Raw genomic sequence first — 22,868 nt, 5'->3', positions numbered from 1 at the left:
TGAATCAACCTGCAATTGCACGTGTGTCTATATTGTCTCAACAATGTGTTAAGACTTAATACTCTTAACACTGTGAAGAGGATGGTTCAAGTGGCCAAAAAATCTCCAAGGATCACAGCTGGAGAATTGCAGAAGTTAGTTGCATCCTGGGGTCACAAAGTCTCCAAAACTACAATCTGAAGTCACCTAAGTTGTTTGGAAGTGTTTCAAGAAAAAAGCCTCTACTCTCATCTAAAAACAAACTCAAGCATCTTCAGTTTGCCAGAAACTACTGGAACTTCAAATGGGATCGGGTTCTATGGTCAGATGAAACCAAAATAGAGCTTTTTGGCAATAAACACCAGAGGTGGTTTTGGCACACATAGAGGGGTAGCCATATGGAAAAGTACCTCATGCCCACGGTTAAATATGGTGGTGGCTCTTTAATGTTTTGGGGCTGTTTTTCTGCAAGAGAATCTGGACATTTTGTTAGGATACATGACATCATGGACTCTGTCAAATATTAACAGATTTTAAATGAAAACCTGACTGCCTCTGCCAGAAAGCTTAAAATGAGCCATGGTTGGATCTTTCAGCAGGACAATGATCCAAAACCTACATCAAAATCAACAAAAAAATGGTTTACTGACCACAAAATCAAGGTCCTGCCATGGCCATCCCAGTCCCCTGACTTAAAACGCATAGAAAACCTGTGGGGTGAACTGAAGAGGAAAGTCCACCAGCATAGACCTTGAAATTTGAAGGATCTGTAGAGATTCTGTATGGAGGAATGGTCTCAGATCCCTTGCCATGTATTCTCCAACCTCATCAGACATTATAGGAGAAGACTCATAGCTATTATCTTGGCAAAGGGAGGTAGCAGAAAGTCCATCCATCCATCCTCTATACTGCTTATCCTTCCTTCAGGGTCATGGGGAAACCTGGAGCCTATCCCAGGGAGCATCAGGCACAAGGCGGGGTACACCTTGGAAAGGATGCCAATCCATCGCAGGGCACACTCACATAAATATTCACACACCCATTCATACACTACGGACACTTTGGACATGCCAATCAGGTAGCACAAAGTATTGACTAAAATGGTGTGAATATTTGTTGCATGCCTATATTTAACAAATTAATTTTTGATAAACCTGTGTTTTGTTTGGAGTTGTTTGATATTCATGAGAACAGAGTATTTTTGTGAAATTTGTTAAACAAAAGATCAAAAGGTTAAAAAATAAAGACAATTTGTCACAGCCTTCTTTGCTCATATTTACCAAGGGTGCCAATATTAGTGGAGGGCACTGTATGACCCACATTCAACAGTACAGCTGTTTGTCAATCATAGTCTAAGGTCATCAAATGCTTTATTACATAAAAGGGAGTAGAGCTATACAATATAAATAAAGTATCATAATGCAATTGTAATACAGCTAATAAGATAACAGATACACATTCATACACCCTTGGTTGTTAATATTCTTGTTAGATCATGTGACTGCTGTGATTCATCAAAACCCTAACAGAAAGTGGGGCGTCTGAGATTGGTCAGAATCACAGGCGTCACTGCAGGGCAGAATAGTGAAACTGAGTATCCAGGGCCCCGGGGTGGAGAGGGGACCTTAAGGGGCCTAGGCTGAAAAGTTTACATGTACAATAGATGGAAGGGAAGGGAGAACCGATAGATCGCATGTGCATACACTTAGTACCATATATAACCATCAGAAAGGAACTTAAGAAATCAAAAACCCCTTTTCAAAGATCCTTTAAAGGTGTGCAGTGCGCAGATATTTGTTGTTGTTTGAACGCTCATAGCACACGCAGTCTTCTGTGATACGAGTACTGCAAAGGTCAACATCGCAGAAACGATTAACAAATAACATATTGCGCAACCCTAATGGAGACCTCTAAGTCTTTACCCCAAACCCAGTGTGATCACTCTAGTTAATAGTATATAGTGTGTTTTATTCTATGTTCCCACCGTGTGCAGTATACAATAATCCCAATCGAACATCAGCAAATGAATAGCCTACACGAGTCTGGCGTTTTTTATAGCACCCCTCCTCCCCTGTTTGGTTTAGGTGGTTCGAGCTTATTTGCTGTAGCAACGTGACAGAATTTTGTCCTCGTGTACGTTCACACAAGAAGAAACACTATTTGGATTAGCGATGGCGCTTGATCGCATGCACCTTAGCGTTTTTGAGCTTCAATCCTGCCCTTTACGGAACACTTGGGAACACGCGGCGCTTTGTCATTGAAACGCTCGTTAGATTGTTTCCTCGTCGCTCCGATACGTCAGTGCTCCAGCATCCAGCAGATCTCTCTAGGAGCGCGTTCATTCTGCTGTCACATACCTACCTGGGAATATTACATGAGGATCCAGCTGCAGCAGGATGCACTTGCACAGATTTGTGTTTTAATACCTGTGAGTGACCAGTCGTCTGCTTGGTACGAAAACGCGTCTGCTGTCGGAAACCTAAGGGCTATGCACGCGTTTGCCCTTATCTAACTCTGAATCGTTCTCTCGCTCGTGCCCACCATCGCTTCGTGCGCTAAACCAAAATGGACAGGTTGCATTCTTCCATGCGCAAGCGTCTCTACAGCTTGCCCCATCAAATCGGACATAAATCGGACGAGGGCGACGTGGACGCGCGGAGGAAGAGCGTACGCATGAAGTCGTTGGCGCCGTCAGTCTCTCCTGAGGCCGCGAGAGGCGATCCAGACGCGCTCAGTGCGCTCAGAGGCAAGTCGAACGGCGACTGCCGGAGGTTTAAAGGGAGCCTGTCGTCTGTCACCAGCCGCCACGGAGCGGACGCCGAAGCGCACGAGCAGAAGCGCCTCATCGCCGAAGAAGAAGTCGACAACGGCGGTGGAAGTCCAGAGGAGGATGGAGCGGCGGAGGCGGGCGCGCGCGGCGGCGCTGCTGGTGGCACGGAGAGCCAGCGCTCGGCCTCCGATGAGCACGCGACTTTCATCAAGTTGGAGGACGTCGAGGAGATGGCACCCGACGACGAGCGCCTCTACGAGACAGGCTTCGTGCACCGGCAGCTGGGCGCCATGCTGCAGCCCGGAGTCAACAAGTTCTCTCTTCGCATGTTCGGTAGCGAGAAGGCGGTGGAGCGCGAACAGGAGCGAATCAAATCGGTCGGGTCGTGGATAATTCACCCGTACAGCGACTTCAGGTAAGGATTCACCACAGGAGTGTGTTTCTGATTCACCACTCACACAAACCCGTCTGTCTGTTCTTGCATAAATCACTATCACCACTACAGATCTGTTCCAGGTGTCTACACGCAACATGTGTGTAACTTCTGACGGTTGTCTTATTTTTTCTTATACCACATAGGCTATTTTTTCACTTTTTCCTCTTGGTCATGCTGATGGTTTATTTTGGACAGAATTTGTGCTGATAATTTGATAATTCTCAGAAATAAATAAATATTTTTGATTTAACTGTGATTTTGCTGTGTAGTAATTACTGCCTGCATAAATGACTGACATGCTACTTGTCCTTCAACAAACCAGTGATAGGAGACAGAAACCCTGAAGCATCAGTTTCTGCCAACCCCTTAGAATAATGGCAGATTTATTTATATATTTCTAATGAAATCTTTATAAATAATAGGCTTGTATTGACAATATAGTGGATATTTCTTGGCTCAGGATAAAGAAGCTTGGGAAAAAGTCCAGCATTGTTATGTTTTCTGTTGGACCAAGCAATGGGGAAGATGCACATTTTTCCATTCACTCCCATGTGTTGTGGGTGTCCACTAGCAGTTGTGCCAAACATGGCTATGAACCTAAGAAACAGTGTAATCAAAATGGGTTACCACAACCACATTTGGTATTAGGAGCAAACATCCAAATAGATTATGACAGCACAATTTATTTAATGGATCTGTCCTTGTATGGATGGAGTAATTGTTACAGTCAGGTGATTGAAATGGACCACATGGCTTTAGTATGGTTATAATGGACAACCTAAACTAGGTCACCCAACTTGTGATACTGTGATTAATTCACTGTTTATGTGTGATTGTTTTATTTTTTGTGGATATTTCAATATGCATACACTTTGGTGTCAGAAACAAGCTGATGGAAACAGAGTTGAATTAAAATGGGTTGAATCCAGTCTTTTTTTATGTTACCATATCATCACATGTACAAATCTGCCAATATCCTGAAAGAAATCCTTTAGTTTGTAGGGATCTACATAGATCATTTTAAAGAATCACCCAGAGGGACATATGGAGAGATCCTGTAGATTGTCAGTTGTGACCTGTTTTCAAGGAGTGGATGTATCTTTTGCTGTATCGACTCACTGATGTGTCTAAAAGGGACATTTCTTCCAGGCCTTTTTTGTTTACTACTTTAACAGGAATAGAATTTATAAACAACATACTATGAATTTGAGGTTGCTGACCTTTTAGCTTTAGTTTTTAGTTTATAGTGTCATCCTTCATTTTCATAGTTTCCAATTCACATTTCTAATCCTCTCATTCCCTCTCTCTGTCTCCCTCACATGACCGTTCAATCTTGTCATGTAGAGTGGGATAGATGTGCTTTTTTGCAGGAAGGTCCACTTACTTATTTCATTACCTGGTTCAAGCACAAAAAGGACCTGCAGCAAGTATGGACTGTTGACAGGTTAAAGCTACTAGAATATTTATTGTGTATGAACAGGTTTTCGGATTTCAGCTGCACGCTAAACATTTGTCGACAGAGCTGATGACTGATGTTGGCAACAAGAGATGACAGTTTCCCAAAAGAGCTCAACACAAGTGCTGGCATGGGGATTGACAAAGACAATTAGGACCCATAAAATTCTCAGCAGTACCAGATAAAATTTGAGAATGAGAGTGCATTTTTGGCAGATGAACAAGAGAAAGCTGATTATCATCAAAGGCTTTAGAGCAGGGTTCATATTCTAGGATTTTTAGTGTTGTTTTTTCTACACATAACCTTATTTTACTATCTTTAAATATTGCTTTAACGCAAATGCCTAGTTTATGATTGTCCAATTGGCAGTGATTATGTCACTGTGTGCTATTGTAATATACTGTAATATGGCCCAGCCATTTATTTGGATAATTGGATATGTCCTTTAAACCTTACACCTTTAGGTGTTATCATCCATTTTAGGGCTAAGCATTTAATCACTTTGCTTTTATATGTACCAGAATGTATTCAAATATATTTAAATGTATTAATCCCAGTCAATGGAAATTGCCATCACAATAAACTCATGCAGGAAAAAAATGGAATGAATAGAGAAAACTTTTGTGCATGTGTAAATCAGAACTAGTTGCTGTGACATATTATAGTTTGCATGATCAGTTATGAAGATGTCATACCTTTGAATCATAACTGTATATTTCTAACTTGTGAGAAGCCTATGTTAGTGTGTATGTACATTTCTATGTTGATGAAATAATATTTTGATCTATTCTGTAAAGATAAAAGATACAAGACAATTTGAACCTAACTGTCATTAAAAAGCAGTGTCTACGTGACTGAAAGGCATAATGCAGTGATGCAGGCTTTTATGCTATGATGATTTTCTTGATGTTGTGCTTGTGGGAAACCAGTGTCTTTTAATTAACCAGAATTTAGATTTTGTGTTTTGACACTTATTAGATTAAGGTTTCTGTGGATTCAGTGGTCAAGCACAAATTCAGCTTCTTGCCATCTTCTGTCAGGCATAGTATGCTAACATTGCATGTATAGGATGATTTAGTGATGCCACTAAAGATTTCTGTGGTTACTGAATATGTATAAATGTTCATTGCTAGGAGCTAGCTTTGCCAATATTAGCCAATATTGTAAGCATGCTAGCTGGAGAAGGACATTTTGGGGCGTTTTAAAAAAGAAAAAAAAAAGAAAAAAAAAAGGATTTCTGAAACTATAAGAAATGGAAAATATATATGAAAACCTATGACCAATAACCCCAACCATTACAGTTATTTAAATATTCACACATCTATTCTGGAGAAAGTTGTTCTTACTGAAATACAATATTTTTTTGTTAGATTTTTTTTGTTTGGATTATTAAGTGCTATACAGCAAATAGGAATGAAAATCTGCAGGTACATAATACAAAGAGGAATTTTCTTATATATATATATATATATATATATATATATATATATATATATATATATATATATATAAGCATATGCATGTTTACTGCAAGACTGAATAAAATGTTGAGAAAGAAGAAATAAATAACTTGAGTTCTAATGCAGGTTTAATGTTAATACACCAGCCCAAAGTTATGATAATCTTAATGAAATATCTGTGGGCTGCTTCTTTTCCAGTCACGCATCACAAATGCTATAAATAGACTAGTGTGTACTGCTGTTTCAATATATTTTGTATTTGGTTGAATGTACAAATTATGTTGGCAAGCTTGCTTGACTTTGGGTCCTTATCACTCACCCTCTGATAACAAAACTGCTTAGTTAATCATATTTGCATAGCCTGAGGAGATGATGAAAGTGTTAACATAAAATAAAAGATCATAGCTAGGAATCATGCATGTGTTCTCTAAGAGATACAACATTAATCAAAGTGATGGTTCATCTGATGATACACTCAGGTGCAGAGGGGAGGTCTGAATCACAGACGCCTGCTTTCAAGACTGCGTGAGAAGCATGGCATACCCTAAAATTTCATTGGAAAAAAAGAATGCAATGAAATTTTTACCATCTTTTACCCATCACTCGTGCAATTTATCACTCTAGTGAATAAAAAGTATAGAAAATTGTGTCATCAGTGAGGGCATCAAGTGTGTTTTTCTATAGTAGAAAACATATTTATGTCTATTGGAGAGTAGGTGTATTTTTGTTCCTCCCTGGAGCTCATCTATTCTATATGATATTTGGCTAACCTCTCAGAGGTGTTGAACCTTGTAAAAGCTTCCAATAATTGAAACTATAATGTAACAATAGAATCATCTTTTCTCACTAAATGACAGGAATAATTTAAAAAAAGGTTATAGTAAAAGAGGTTATAGTAAATACTGCCTGTCTTAAAAATAGTGGGTTAAAAATATTACCTTACTAATAATAAATTAAAATTAATTAAATGATCTCCTTGATAGCTAGAAATTAGGCCTTACCATTTGTTGTCTAAGGCATTTCATCACACATTTGATAGGACAATGCTGGTTACCTGAAAATGCCGGGCTGATTGATTGGACCAGACCCCCCCCCCCCCCCCCCCCCCCACACACACACACACAAATTAAAAGCTGAAGTTCTAGCAAATATGCTGTTTTCGGGCTTTGAGGATTCAACTAAAAGCAGTATCGACCCAGCAAAGCTGATCTAAATATTTCACCATTTTTACAAGCAGTTTTCCTAATGTCTCAGTAGTTTATCGTTTTGTAGGTTAGTATAACCTACAGGCCAGCAGTGTGGTTCCATATGTTTTGTTTTTTTGTCTTGATTGCTTTCTATAATTTTCTATAACTATGCAAATATTTATTGCTTTCTATAACTTTATGTTTAATATTAAAGCAACTGCAAGTTTACTCACTTTGGATCAACTGCAAGCCTAAGAAAACATGTGTCTAGCAAGCTACAAATATTTTATGTGGCTAAGTTACCTTCATTTGGATGACTGTTCTAACAGTTTTTTTGTGCAAATGTTTGTGGAAACCTGACCATAATACCCATATGTGCCCTTTGATCATCTCATTCCAGATTTAGTCCACCTTGCTATAACACTTTTTCCATTTTCTACTAGATTTTGGAGCATGGCTGTAGGGATTTGCTCATTCAGCCACAAGAGCATTAGTGATGTTGGTTGAGGAGGCCTGGGGCATAGTTGGCGTTCCAGAGGTTGTTCATCCCAAAGGTGTTCAGTGGGGTTGAGGTCAGGGCTCTGTGCAGGACACTCGAGTTCTTCCACTCCAACATTGGCACACCATGTCTTCATGGACCTCACTTTGTGCACAGGGACAATGACATGCTGGAACAGGTTTGGGCTACAGCATACAACGACATGCTATACAATTGTGTGCTTCCAGTATTTTGGGAAAAGCCCACATGAGTGTGATGGTCATGTCTCCACAAACTTTTGGAACAATTCAAATTGAGCCATAGTTTAAAGATTGTAGGAATGACAATAATGCTGTATATACCACACTGTGATTCACAAAGGTGTTACACCTTTGGATGAAAGAATTGTTTAGTCATAAAATTTGATCATATAAATGTAAGATCTTTTCCATAGAATTTGTCTGTACAATTACTGTTTAAGCCCTTCTCTTTGTATTCACTGTCCAGACCATTAAAACATCTGTCAGAATGGAAGTGTCAGTGGTAAATCCTTTATAATCTGAAAACTGAGAATAATCTGACAGCTGCAGTGACACTATGTATAGACGCTTTGTTCTTGGGCCACTAAAGCTCATTTTATGCAATGTGGAATAGAAATGCTAAATGTTTGAAAAGTGAACCCAGCAATCATAATCATAATCATAATCAACGTTGATTGTCCTAATTGCTTTGTATTTCTTTAAAGCTTCCTGTAATACAAGGATTTTCCTTACCACTGTAATGTAGATTAACCGTCCCAGTATAATTAGTATTTTATTCATTCTTTGTGAACTTCATGCAATATTGTTAAGCTTGAAATGAATACTGTTTGGATTAGCAATGTTTAATTTCTTTTGCAAATTTGACTTAGATAGATAAAAAAAAAAAATCTATTAAAAAGTTGAGCATCAATCTCTACTGGTTTATGAAGTATATCAAGCATCTGTGTGACCACTGCCTGCTAAATGACAACACAACACCACTGAACAAGAATTTATTATATAAACATATGGCCATATGGAACATCATGGTGAGCATGAGTAATTAAAAACTTCAAAACTTGTTTTTGTGGAGAAGAACTGACACTCTTATCTAATAATATCACAGCATGTATTTTTGTTTTTTGTTTTTTTACTATTATGAGTGGCTTAGAGGCCAATGAACAAACTGGAGGATAAAATAGACATGAAATCTAGTCTCGGGATGTTTACTGCTTTGTGACTTATGAACTGAGGAAACCAAATAGCTTAAAATCTTGCAGGTCTGTGTGCTAATTAAAGCTGGGTACAGCAATTATACTGTCTTCTGTGTAACAGTTTTATCCTGCAGCAGATGTTTTAATGATACAAAAGCAGTCTTGCATGTGGTGTGTTCGACTAAAATATGCTTCATTTACATACGCATCAAATATAGATCCAGTTACTGATGCCACAGTGGAATATTCAAAATACTTACTATATTTTTTAAATGATTGTGTAATAATTATTTAGTCAGTATAATAAATTGGACTGATTTGTGTCAATGATTTTGTATCTTTCACCATAAAGCACACCCTTATTTTGGTGTATGTTCAATAATTTGTGCTCTCTTTGTCCAATGCAGGTTCTATTGGGATCTGATAATGTTGCTTTTGATGGTGGGAAATCTGATCATCATCCCAGTGGGCATCACATTCTTCAAAGATGAACATACACCAGCCTGGATTGTTTTCAACGTGGTCTCTGATACCTTCTTTTTAGTGGACCTAGTCCTGAACTTCCGGACTGGCATTGTGAAAGAGGACAGCACAGAGATCATCCTGGACCCACAGCAGATAAAGGTGAGATACCTGCGCAGCTGGTTTGCCGTGGACTTCATCTCCTCTATCCCTGTGGATTACATCTTCCTCATCGTTGAGACACGGATTGACTCAGACTTCTACAAGACAGCCAGAGCTTTGAGGATCGTTCGCTTCACTAAGATTCTGAGTTTGCTCAGGTTGCTGCGACTGTCCCGGCTCATCCGGTACATTCATCAGTGGGAGGAGGTATGTCTGCACTACTGCCACACTAACTGTGTGAATAATGTGTTTCTGTATTAAACCCTAGAGCAGTGGTTACCAACCCTCTTCCTTGAGATCTACCTTCTTGAAGGTTTCATCTCCAACCAAAATCTAACACACTTGTTTTAGTTGATCAAGAACTTCTTAAGGCAATGATTAGATGGTCAGGCATTATTTTGTTTTAATTGCTAAGGTCTTTCAATCCTATCAGCCCATTAGTTCATAAACTAAAGAAATCTGTGTGAAAAGGACCGAGGTTTATGCACCCCTGTCTGTGTGGAATTCACTAAACAGCATGCACTGTATATACCTAATCTTTTTCTTTATATCACAGATCTCTCACAGACCATAGCGGCAAAGATATATACAGCATTATGTAACATACCACATCCATGGCATTTTTCTAACCTACACCAGCTTAACAGCAATGTAGCCCATAACTTGGATTAATCCTTAAATGGGACTCGTACAGCATGCTGCTGTCAGAATCACAATACCAGTCACATTCTTCCATTTCCCCAGATTTTCCACATGACCTATGACCTGGCTAGTGCTATGGTGCGTATAGTGAACCTGATTGGTATGATGCTGTTGCTGTGCCACTGGGACGGTTGTCTGCAGTTCCTTGTGCCCATGCTTCAGGACTTTCCTGCCGACTGCTGGGTCTCCAAAAACAAAATGGTGGTAAGTGGAAACCAACAAATTATTTATTAACCACTGTGCTGAAACTTCTATCCTCTATGTGTTGCAAGTTTAAGCTTTATATATAAAACTGTATTCATAGACTCATATTGTCATGATTCTGTAGAGGCAGCAGATGCAAGTGCAGATTTTATTATATAAAGAGCAAAACAGAACAAACAAAACTTTGAAAACCATAAACATAAACATAAAAAAGGCAAAACAGACACACTGTTAGTAAGGCAGTAGGTATTGTCACAGTAACCGATTTTGGACAGGCAGCAGGATTTAAGTAGGGGTGCTGATAGTGTTCGAGAGCGGGTCCTGGATAGCCAGCCAGAAGAGACGTTCCTCAGCTGATCAGGCTTCTTACGAGCACCACCCACCAGAAGATGCGACGTCCCACCTGGCAACGAGGCAGAGCTATCTGCTCTGCACAGCTGAGGGATGGCTCAATGTCCAAGATGAAGCACGAGTACGGAGTGACGGCCATTGCGAAGCAGGAATATAGCCCCAGGCAGAGCCAGAGGGGGAGTAATGTCCTCCCCGGAGCCAGAGGGAAAGTAGCGATGTCCTCTGCAAAGCCGGATGAGGGTGCAGCACACACCCCGATGCAAGAGGGGGGAGCGGTACACACCGCAAAGCAAAGGGGACGAGTGATGTCTTCAGCAGAGCAAGGAGGCAGAGCGACAACCTCAACAGAGCAATGAGGCAAATGGACGTCCTCAGTGGAGCAAAAGGTGGAGCGATGTCCTCAGCGGAGAAGGAAGGGGGAGCGACATCCCAAGTGGAGACATGGAGTGGCAGCCATGGCAAGTCTGTGATCTGTAGTGGCGTCTTCTGTGAGACTGAGGGGCAGCGGTGCAAAGAGAGAGAGTGACCTCCAAAGTGGGGCAGGGAGGTTTTAGTTAGGTCAGGAGCCCACCCCCTCAAAAAATTTCTTGAAGGGGTACATGGTGTCGAGCCACTCCAGAATTACTCTGACCAAACTCCCCCCACTCTTGCTACCACTGCAGGTGGTTCATTTCCATCCAAAATATGATACATGTGTGCTATGATACAATATGATACAAGTTGTGATGTAGACTACATTTAGTAGATAATTTCAAAATAAACATTTTAAGGATAAATACACTTCCAAAATTTTATTACACATGGACTGTCAAAGATTATCATAGAGGGTAACACTTTCTAGCTTTGATTGTTCCTTTAGGAAAATATCTCTCTCATTCCTTTTTTTTTTCTGGTGACCATCATTAAAATCAAGTATCTGATCCACTTTAGGCACCTGCAAATGCTGCCCAAATCCCAAGGCTATCATTAAAAACATGAATATGAACATAAACATGAGCATAATTTACTATTTTTGCATACTTTCTACTGTTCTATTATGAAATAAAGCTTCTTTTTTTTTTAAATCTCTCTCTGATTCTCTTTATATTCATGATGGTTCCTTCCTATATACCCCTGCTCATAGCTCTCATCTTTACATCTTTCTTTCTTTACTGTATTCTGGCTTCTCCTTTTCCCATCTTTGTTCCTGTGATTAGTTTTTTACATGTTAAATGATGTGCATACAATATATTTATTCTGTGTGTGTCTTCTCTCATCTGTGTCTCTCTCTCTCTCTCTCTCTCTCTCTCTCTCTCTCTCTCTCTCTCTCTCTCTTACTGTTTCTCCTCCTCCCCCCACCCCCTCTTTCCCTGCAGAACGATACTTGGGGTCAGCAGTACTCCTACGCCCTGTTTAAGGCTATGAGCCACATGCTGTGTATTGGGTATGGCATGTACCCACCCGTGGGCATGACAGACGTGTGGCTGACCATCCTCAGTATGATTGTGGGTGCCACCTGCTATGCCATGTTTGTGGGCCATGCCACTGCCCTTATTCAATCACTAGACTCATCTCGAAGGCAATACCAGGAGAAGGTTAGTGTGATGTGATTATATTAAATAATGAAAAAAGTAATATGAGCAAAACTAATCTTTCATAATGTGTCATAGTTGGCATTAAAGGCACCATTGTGTAGTTACCCACATGTTAGGCATACTATGTATAGCTAGTAAATTATTAAAAAGAGGTTCATGTTATGGTACTTGATTTATAATAGCACTTCCTGTCCTCTGTGGTGTTCAGTGTACACTATTTCGTCTTCTACACCAAGTAATGTTTGAGTGTTAATTAATCTGTTGCCATTTTTAATAAGATGGAGACACAGGAGCTTTGACCTCTGTTGTGTCAAAAGACTTGAGTCAATTCTGCCCCCCTTGCAGTTGCTATGGCAACGTGCCTTGTTGACACAGGATAGTTTTATTGATGGAGCGTCAGCTTCCTTGTGGATATACCAAATAGCTCATGCTGTCCTATAAAACAGGGTTCAAGAGGGAACACAGCATATTACGTTGTACCTTGACAATTTTTTTTTTTTTCACATCATGCAGAAGGCAAAAAAACGTCTTGTATAGTGATAATACTTAATGTTCATTGATCCTGGTTTACAAATGCACAGTTTATTCTTTACAGCACTGAAAGCTTAAGAAAAGGTGAAAGAGAGCTGACGGAGTTACCAAGAATTTTCAATGGCTTCCTAATGTTTAACAAAGTTAAATGTTCCTTTCATTATTTACTTTATTCAGGTTTTTCATCCTTTGATTGGAAAGGCTTCCTTGATGGCATTGTTATTAGCAACAACCTGCTGACAATAGCATTACTCCTAGTCCTGAAAAGGACAAATTCCAATGACACTTGTTTTTTTTTCTCTGATGCTGTGAGTCATACTTAGCCTACTTTATCCTGACAGTTTTGTATGTGGCTTTACTAACCCCCCTGGTCTCAAGAGTCCAGCTCAACAGCGCTGTCTGACATTATTTCCTGTTGTCAAGTTGTCCCTGCTGGCTTTGTCTTATGTCCTTAATATGATAATATTCATATTGGAATATCAGCAGCAGTACAGAGAGAAGCAACAAGGCTGCATACAGCTCTGGTGAAAGCAGACACAGCTGACATGGCAGCATGGAGCATGAGCATGAAGTGAAGGGCACAGTAGAACCACTGCAGTCAATAAGGAGTTCATGAGAAGAGAAGGAGAGAACAATTGTCGGGGGTGGAGGAACCTTGTCGAGAAAGCTTATGAAACAGAAAGAGGGGGTAGGAAAGAAAAAAGGAAAATGTATTTTTCTGTGGAGGGAGCCTGTAGGCAAGAAAGTGATAAAATGGCTAGGAGAGAAAAGCATAGTGAGGAGGAAGATGATGTGCAGAGAAGGGCAGGAATATTTCAGGCCTAAACAATCTCTTTTGCTCAAAGAATAAATAAAAAATTAGAGAATTGAAAAAGCAAACTCTATCAATCCCCTAAGTCCTTTTTAGAAGGTAAACCAGCAGGCAGAGAAACACAGAGAAGTAAAAAATGGTTGTTGGTGTGAAAACATTGTATTATGGAAAAAAACATATAAACATCTAGCTTGCCTCCTACAATTTCAATGCCTGTTGCTTTTAGTCAGTAGTTATGTAATACAGGTCCCAATCAGTGTAGCATTTTTAACCTTTTTTTTTTAAGATTTTCAGTGAGCTGTGTGCTGGTAGCAATACCCACTGCACCACAGTACTGTCCATTTTAATATTTTGTTTCATGCAATCAGATGCTGTTTTATTAACACTAGCATTTTCTTTGGCCTACAATCTCTGCAGTATAAACAAGTGGAGCAGTACATGTCCTTCCACAAGCTTCCTGCTGACATGCGCCAAAGGATCCATGACTACTATGAGCACCGTTATCAGGGCAAGATGTTTGATGAAGAGAGCATTCTTGGAGAGCTGAATGAGCCACTCCGAGAGGTTAGCCTTGAATCCACTCACCTTTCTCAATATGTGTCTCGTGTAGGAGAATACTGATAAACTGTATAGCTGTAATCTCAAAGACAATGAATAATATACTTAAGATAAATTCCTTTCCACTTTTCCTTTTCCATTCTCTTTGCACATGAAGGAGATCATCAGTTTCAACTGTCGAAAGCTGGTGGCCACCATGCCTTTGTTTGCTAATGCGGATCCCAACTTTGTAACCTCCATGCTTACCAAGTTACGCTTTGAAGTCTTCCAGCCAGGAGACTACATCATTCGGGAAGGCACCATAGGAAAGAAAATGTATTTCATCCAACATGGGGTGCTAACAGTTCTGACCAAGGGCAGTAAAGAGACAAAGATTTCAGATGGATCTTACTTTGGAGGTAAGCAGATATTCATATTATTGCTAGACAACAGGTCATAGATTGCTTATATGGTGGAGAAATGATGAGGGGAGAAAACTGCAGAGAAAGATATCATGTCAACAATATTAAATGAGAAACTATACAGTTAGGTGAGCTTTTAGACAGATGCAGTACTACATATTCCATGTAAAAACGTACTTTATATTAAGTATGATCATTTTTCACGAATACAGATGATATAAAGTATTTTCAAGGGGAGGTGAAAATGTGTCATGTAGTGTTCACTACTATTCAAAGATTTGGAATAACCTGTTATATGGTATTAGAAGTTAGAAAGATAAAAAAAAAAAAAAAAATTATACCACAGTAGTATGTCCATAAATCATGTGAGATTACTGGTAGAGTTATATTGCAAATATATCAATAGTGATAGCCATGAATGGCCCTAGTTGTCAATCACATTTATTTGACATCTCTGTCATAATTCAGCCATCAGGAATCTACTCAAATTCACTTGGCTGCCAGCCTATACAACAGCAAAAGATTTTACAGTAGTATAGAGCAGAATATAATGGAAGCTGGCCATACGAGACATATTTAAATGCTCCTAGATACTGTTTTTTGTGCTCCTCACTTTCTAATAATACAGTCATGGAGTTTAGGGATGAAAACACTCACACACTTTCAGTAACCATTTTAACATGATCAAGGACTCTGGGTTTATGGAGCCTACCCCAGCAACATTGGGTGCAAGGCAGGAGAATTACACCCCGGAAATTGTATTTCATTGTTTTTCATTATATTAACATAAACTTAATATAGCTTGTCAACAGAGTGAATATTGAGCAAGACAGGTTCACCTCTCTTTATGGTGAGAATACCATATAACTGAAACACACCTGGCAGAGCAGTGCTTTAGGGGGATTAAATTCGGAGGTCTGGATACCGATGTATGCAATTTCATATTAATGAATAAAATTCATATACATATAAATAAAACAATATACATTGTAATGTATAGAAATTAATACAAACCAGAGACCAAAATGTATTTTAAGATATTTTGTCTAGTATTTCAATTATTTAATTGAATTGTTCAACTGAATTATTAAACTATATAATTATTAAAACATGTCATTAAAATTAAGTAACCAATTAAAAATTAAGTAGAGTCTACTTAGTGTCTAAGTGTTGCACAATGGCTGTCAGTCTGGGCGGACATAGGTTCCTCCTGTACACACCAAACCACTGACCACATCATGTCACAGAGAGCAATAACTACCCTCTTCTGTGTACATGAGATAACAAACACCCACTAATGGCTAATGTTACACTGTTTGACCATCCTTTCCACCGACTGTATGGTCATTTATGCTCTTTCAGTTGCTGTAGTATCGTCAGGATACAGAATCTTGCACAGTTATGCCTTTTAGTAGTTCACTGCTACTTGAGATTTGATTACAGCTTTCTGGACATTCATTTTGTTATAACATCACTGCCAGATTTCTATCTATTTTGTTCTTACACATGATTTGAAGTTGCAAACTGCCCAGTAAAATCCTTAGTGTTGAATTAACACCCAGAGTATTCATTTCAGTCCACTGGACTTATATAAACACTGTAGGGTGTAAATTCAACACTGTGGGTGTTAAATCACCACTGGTGATTTTGCCGTGTGCTAGCATCATGTTAGAATTGTTTTATGTAGGTATATGCAACAGACTACATTCTTTAACATTAAATTTACACATTTGAGATGTAGTGTGTTGTACAGCTGTTTATAGTACTAGAATGTCTATGTGAAGTGTGGTAGAAGGATGATATCACACTACCATTGATTGCTATTATGGTCACCATTACCATGACAACAAGCATGCAGAGTTAGCAAATACCAGCATAATCCAAGCGAACAAATATCCTGGGCTCATTAGGAGCACAGATAAATGACTCATAAGGCCATTACCAGCATGATATTAAATGAGTTTTTGAGCTATACCTTGTATATACAGTCCCATCCAAAGGTATTGGAATGAAAAGGTCAATTCTTTTGTTTTTTGTCTACACACTGAAGACAATTGAGTTTGAGACCAAAATATGAATATTAGATGATATTCCATCTTTAATTTTCTGATGTATAAATCTACATGTGGTAAACAATTTAGAACATGCCACCTAAATCCAAATGTCTTCAGTATATAGCAAAAACAAAAGAAGTGGCCTTGCTGTTCCAATACTTTCCGAGGGGACTGTAGCTGTTTCAACCTATAACAGCATTCCTAAATGATGGATGAAGATCTGTTTACTGAAAAACTGTGATGTGTACACCGCAGTCTTGTGATCAAACACATCAAAACCCAGCAAGTCTCCAAGAACAATCAGTAGTGCATGCTCACCTAATGATGCATTCCAGTCAAATACTGTAGGATCCAACATATTATGTATAACAATATGCATAACATAATATGCATAAAATTGCATAACAATTTTGGTAGGGCTCCCTTTAAGTTAGCTGTGGCTGTTGTTGTTGTTTTTTTTGTAATAAGCTTAACTGTGCAGACAGGCAGTGCGCTGTTATAACAGTGCTATCAGCTGATCCTCAGGGGCAGTGAATGAGCACATTTCAGGAGCCTTGGGAAATTCCTCACCCGACATCAGTTAGCCATTCATGAAATTAATTTTCCTCAACTGTCGCTCAGTGGGACTTTGCAACGACTTTCAAATAATAGGTGAACAGAGGAGTGAAAAGAAAATAATGGAGGGTAATTATAATGTTAGATGGTGTGAAGACTTGTTATCAGGCTATTTACTTCAGGTTTCCATTCCAAACTGTTCTCCAATAAATTAACTGTTTTAGTTCAGGTCTGGAAAAGCATCAGTTATGTTTTAATGTCAACTGTTGAATGAAATTTAAAGGAGCAATGCTTGGCACTAAAATGGCAATATTGATGCCTCACAGATGGTGAGGGAATGAAGATTATACAAATATTTTCTGGAAATTCTGGCTCACCTGTTCACAAAATGAACAGTAGCCTTATTTGTAGCATTCTCTTCCCTTAACATCAGAGAACTATAGATTTATACAGGGGAATAAATAACATTTTACAAAACATATGCCTTCTGCCCAGACTCATCTGAAGTTAATACATGTTCAACAAGCTGCTCATAATATCTCCCCATATCTCCCTGTGCATGAAAGAGAGACATGAGTAAAAAAAAAAAAAAAAACAACAACCACACACACATACACACACACACAAAAACAAGCTGGACCATAGATTTAATGAAAACTTTCTCACTTTGTCTCATGCTTTCTCATCTTTATCCTGACTTTTTCTGTTTTTTCTCGTTTTGTCCTTTACTGTTTTCCCCTCTGTCTCAGCTTTGTTTCTCTCTTTTTCTGTCACTCTACTTCCATGTGTGATAGTGAGTATGTGAGCATCGATGGAGTGACTCTTTTCTCATTGTTGTTTATTACTGTGGCCATGACGGATGGAGAGAGAGTGTAATCCCTTAGGCCATTTCTGCTGCTCTATCTTATCCAAACTTCCCCATTTCATTTTGGCTCCAGGTTGATGAAGGGCCATCGGCACATTATTTACGGTCTTGTGTTTTCATTCATAAATGTACAGCTTGAACCAATTACCAACATCTCCTGTAGTAAGGTATAATGTAATGTATGCTTTGTAATTATATGCATTCACTTAAACAGGCTTTAGAAATGGCATATAAATGACTTATGCATGTTTTCATTTTCTGTGAGGCTCAATTACTTCTCTACAGCTTTCCTTCACTCTCCCTCCCACACTATTTACATACCTTCTGCAATTATTTTACGATCTTTACTCCATGATACATTTGTAACATAACTGAACTTTGAACTCTAACCTGAAAAGAGATTTCAAAATTGATTTTTACATGAAGGGTACACAGTGGCTTAGTGGTAGCATATTCGCCTCACACCTCCAGGTTTGAGGGTTCGATTCCCACTGCTGCCCTGCGTGTGCAGAGTTTGCATGTTCTCCCCATGTTGCGGGGTTTCCTACCCCAGTCCAAAGACTTGCATGGTAGGCGATTGGTGTGTCCATAGTGTATGAATGTGTATGTGATTGTGCCCTGTGATGGTTTGGCACCCTGTCCAGGGTGTACCCTGCCTTGTGCCCGATGCTCCCTGGGATAGGCTTCTCGTTCCCCATGCCCCTGTAGAATAAGCGGTATAGAAAATGGATGGATGGATTTTTACATGGATCATTGTATAGCAATTAGTGAATTAGACATTAAACTATTGTTTGTTTTTGATATGTTATAATTTTAATGTTCATGTGCCATGATCCTTCTGATTTTAATATAGATCTTAATACTCTGTACAGAGATCTGTTTGCTGACTCGGGGCAGAAGAACAGCCAGTGTGAGAGCAGAGACATACTGCCGTCTATACTCTCTATCTGTGGACAACTTTAATGAAGTGTTGGAAGAGTATCCAATGATGCGTCAGGCTTTTGAGACAGTAGCCCTTGATCGTCTAGATCGCATTGGTGAGAGCTGTCTTTCATGTGGGGTTTGATCTATCTGCTGTTGATAAACGTCACTTTAGTTAAACCAAGACTATGAGGTGTATCATTTGTTAGCTTGATTTGTTGATTTGCAGTTGGACAGCTGCTCAAAGCACATTTGTGCTTTGGTGTTTTAGTCATTCTTTTATACGTAGATAAACACAAAGTGAGAAAAAAAAATTAACAAATCAAACATCAGTATTATATTTTTAGATGCATTAATGCTATTGCACTTTGTGATGCATATTTTGCCTACTAGTTTCAGCCATAGCTATTGATATTGAGTTATAGAAGTTCATAGTACAAAAATACATGAATACTAGATAATCCCAGTAACAAATTCAGATAAGATTCTAATAACAAGGTGAATATTTATATTGTATAATGTAAGTTATAAAGTGTTGTCTAAATATTATGTAAGTGTTGTATATTGTTTCTTTCTGCTTTATCGGTATAGGAAAGAAAAACTCTGTTCTCCAGCACAAAGTGCAACGAGATCTCAACTCAGGTGTGCTGAACTTTCAGGAGAATGAAATTATCCAGCAGATTGTACAGCACGATAGGGACATGGCTCACTGTGCCCACCTAATGCAGAACCCCTCGCCAGGTCCTCACACAACCCCAGCTCCTTCCTCTCACACTCCAGTTATCTGGGCTCCTCTCATCCAGGCTCCACTCCAAGCTGCTGCAGCCACTACCTCAGTGGCTATTGCCCTTACCCGCCACCCACATCTTCCCCATACACTTTTCCGGCCTCCGGTACCCATGCTGAGTTCGCTGAAAGATCCACCACGCCATTTTAAAAGGTTCCCTGTGGTTTCTGGTGTTACTGCGTTGGGTAGCTCATCCTCAGCAAGTTCTCAGCTTGGCTCTGGAGTGGAGACACCTATTTTGGATACACTGAGAGCCAAGAGTTCAGCAAGAGCTTCCACGTCTCCATTGCCTTCTGCCTCGAGTTCTTTGCCGTCTTCCACAACAACCACCATCACCACCATCACATCCAGCATCAGTGAAGCCTCCACCTTCTCCCAGAGACCTCTCAGCACCGGTGGTTCTGGATTCTCCAGTGTGGCTCAGCTCCATCCCCAACCTCAGCTTCCACATGCTTCCTTCACCAGCATTTCTGCTCCACTGCCTGGCTTTTTCCAGAAAGGGGCAGTAGGAAGAGACCTGGCTCAGTTTGCTATTCCCTCTGCCTCTACTATCACTCCTTTGATAGCCCACTCCATTAGCCCTATACTGACGCAACTGCAGTCCACTCAACCCAAACCTCTTCAAGTTCAGTGTAGTCAGGAGGTGAGCAAACCAGTTAGGACAACCACTCCATCACCTTCTACTGGATCCCCACTATTCTCTGCAAATCTTTTAAAGCCAACTGTCCCAAATCCCCAGACTCAGGATCCTCAGAGTAATGATCATCTCCTACAGCTCTCCCATGAACCATCTGCTCTGGCTTCACTTGCTCAGTATGGCTCTGGAAATGCTTCCCCTTCTAGCACCCCACCAGCCTGGAGCCCTACATTCCAGAGTCCTATGGTGCAGAGGAAGCAGGCACCCATTAATAGCAATCCCTCTAGTACCTCAGGATCCCAAAGTTCTCTCCTGTCCCCTCAGACGCTTTGTCCTCTGCCTTCCCAGTCACAAGAGAGGGTGGGGTCTCTGGTTGATCTCCCTTCTCAGGACCTCAGCACTATTTCCTTATCGCTTCCTTCCCCACGACCCTTTGAGAGGCCCAAATTATTACGACAAGGCCCACATGTTCCAGATCAGTCACATCTGGTGTCAATGTCTGGGTTCAGCCATGCTTCTTTCCCAACCCCTGTTACCAAACCCTATAGTTCAATACCTGGCCATGTGGCCCTGTCAAGACAGACTTCCATAGTGTTCCAACCCCAGACTGGATCTTCTGGTAGTCCTGGGTCTCGAGACAGTTCCATTCCAGGGACACCAAGCTTACACCCCAAACTCCCATCAAACTTATGAGAATGGATTCTACCCTTGTCTATTGTACAGACCATGTTTTTATCAATGAACAACATCTATCAAATAACATAACTTTTATGTCTAAGAAGATGTTTGTCTACCTGTATTTATAACAGTGCAAAGACTACTTCTCAATTCATAATGCCAAATGAAGGGATAGAAAGGTGTCTAATGATTGAATGAGAGTGTATGTAAGTGCGGGTTTGTGACTGTGTGGTGAATAAGTGTACTATTGACTTTGTCTTCCAAGTTCCTTTAGCAATTTTGCAATACTAATGATGGTGACATTATGTAGGGATATGCAACAAATAGCAGTTTCCAAAAACAACAACAACAACATTAAACCAGTAGAGTAATAACATGGTTATGGGTGATCCTTGGGAAATATGCTGGGAAAGAGATGCAAATATACTTCTTGCTATATATCATGTCATTGTGGTGAAAGAACAGTTACTAAAGATCTCACTTATCAGGTTCAGGACACAAATTCACATGCACAGGCATACACATAGTCATGTTCATTAGACCTTCCCATATCTATACTCCCTTGCTAACCAAGGCACACTGCTCAGTATCTATGGCCTTTCCTTTTTTTAACAGCACTGCCTTAGAGCCTGAACAACCAGGGAATGATCCCCTCACTTCCACTGCAAAAGAGATAAGATAAAGAATGTATTGCAATCATTTTATATGTGCTTTGTATGTGTTCTTGTGAGGTACTTAAGCAATAAAACTGTATGCTTGATTTTGTACCTGCACAGAGATTTGTACATTGCAGCTTTCTTCCTAGCAAAGAAAATATATATGCTAATAAAAATGACTGATTACACGTTAATAAGATGATATAATATAAGCCCATTTAATGCCAAAGCTTGTGTTTCCAGAACGGCAACTGTAAATTTGCATTGTGATTGTTTTAAAATACTGGAAAATGCAGCATATTCCACACTGTGATGAATCGGCAGATCCTGTCCATGTGCCCAGTGTTCCCGGGATAGGATCCAGATCCACCGCAACTCTGACCAGGATAAAGAGCTGAATGAAAATGAATGAATGATAAATGAGCATATTCCACATTTTTCATGGCATTATTTCAGTAACATTAATATTTAATATCTATTTGTAAAGACAATTGTACTTTGTCCCAACCAGATATTTCACAAAAACATTCAACAATCAAGACTTTTTTATGCCATACTCATAATAATTGGCTTCGAACTATCAAGTGTCCTTCCTGTAAAGCATTGGTTGTTCTGCTTGATTATGCAGAAGTAATGCTGAATGTACTGCACATGATCTGAAACCTGCAAGACTTGAAATATTTAAACGGGGAACAACAAAAACTCACTCCATAACCATTACTGCCCAGTAAGTTCTATTTCTGTATCTTGAATTATCTATATCTTGAATGACACATATTTGTTTTTTTGTATGTTTATTTGTTTGCTTGGGAGAAAGATTTAGAAATGTCTTTACGTTGCATTTATTAAGCATGTTTGTAGCATTCATACTATTATGACCTTTTACACTACCTCAAGTCTCCACATTTTCATCTGCAGTGATGTGAAAAAATAAGCACACCCCATGGAAATTGTTGGCT

General features: G+C 39.5%; 1 protein-coding gene across 1 annotated transcript; it reads left to right on the top strand.

The window, feature by feature from the left end:
* The first annotated feature begins 2,266 nt into the window (after positions 1 to 2,266).
* On the top strand, positions 2,267 to 21,918 carry hcn4l (hyperpolarization activated cyclic nucleotide-gated potassium channel 4l). Its single transcript, XM_017484802.3, has 8 exons — positions 2,267 to 3,164; positions 9,408 to 9,831; positions 10,369 to 10,530; positions 12,237 to 12,455; positions 14,215 to 14,361; positions 14,513 to 14,753; positions 19,103 to 19,267; positions 19,743 to 21,918. Exons 1-8 carry the CDS (start codon positions 2,545 to 2,547, stop codon positions 21,266 to 21,268), a joined length of 3,504 nt encoding a protein of 1,167 aa, XP_017340291.1. The 5' UTR covers positions 2,267 to 2,544; the 3' UTR covers positions 21,269 to 21,918.
* Positions 21,919 to 22,868: the final 950 nt, after the last annotated feature.

This window comes from Ictalurus punctatus, chromosome 14, assembly GCF_001660625.3.
Source record: "Ictalurus punctatus breed USDA103 chromosome 14, Coco_2.0, whole genome shotgun sequence".
Classification (NCBI taxonomy): domain Eukaryota; kingdom Metazoa; phylum Chordata; class Actinopteri; order Siluriformes; family Ictaluridae; genus Ictalurus; species Ictalurus punctatus.
Note: the sequence above shows the minus strand (reverse complement) of the source record. Positions and strands in the feature narration are given on the sequence as shown.

Coding starts and splice junctions, on each gene's coding strand:
- hcn4l (XM_017484802.3), top strand. CDS start 2,545: ATGGACAGGTTGCATTCTTCCATGCGCAAGCGTCTCTACAGCTTGCCC. Junction 14,362..14,512: donor TGAATGAGCCACTCCGAGAG/GTTAGCCTTGAA, acceptor TTGCACATGAAG/GAGATCATCAGTTTCAACTG. Junction 14,754..19,102: donor AGATGGATCTTACTTTGGAG/GTAAGCAGATAT, acceptor TACTCTGTACAG/AGATCTGTTTGCTGACTCGG.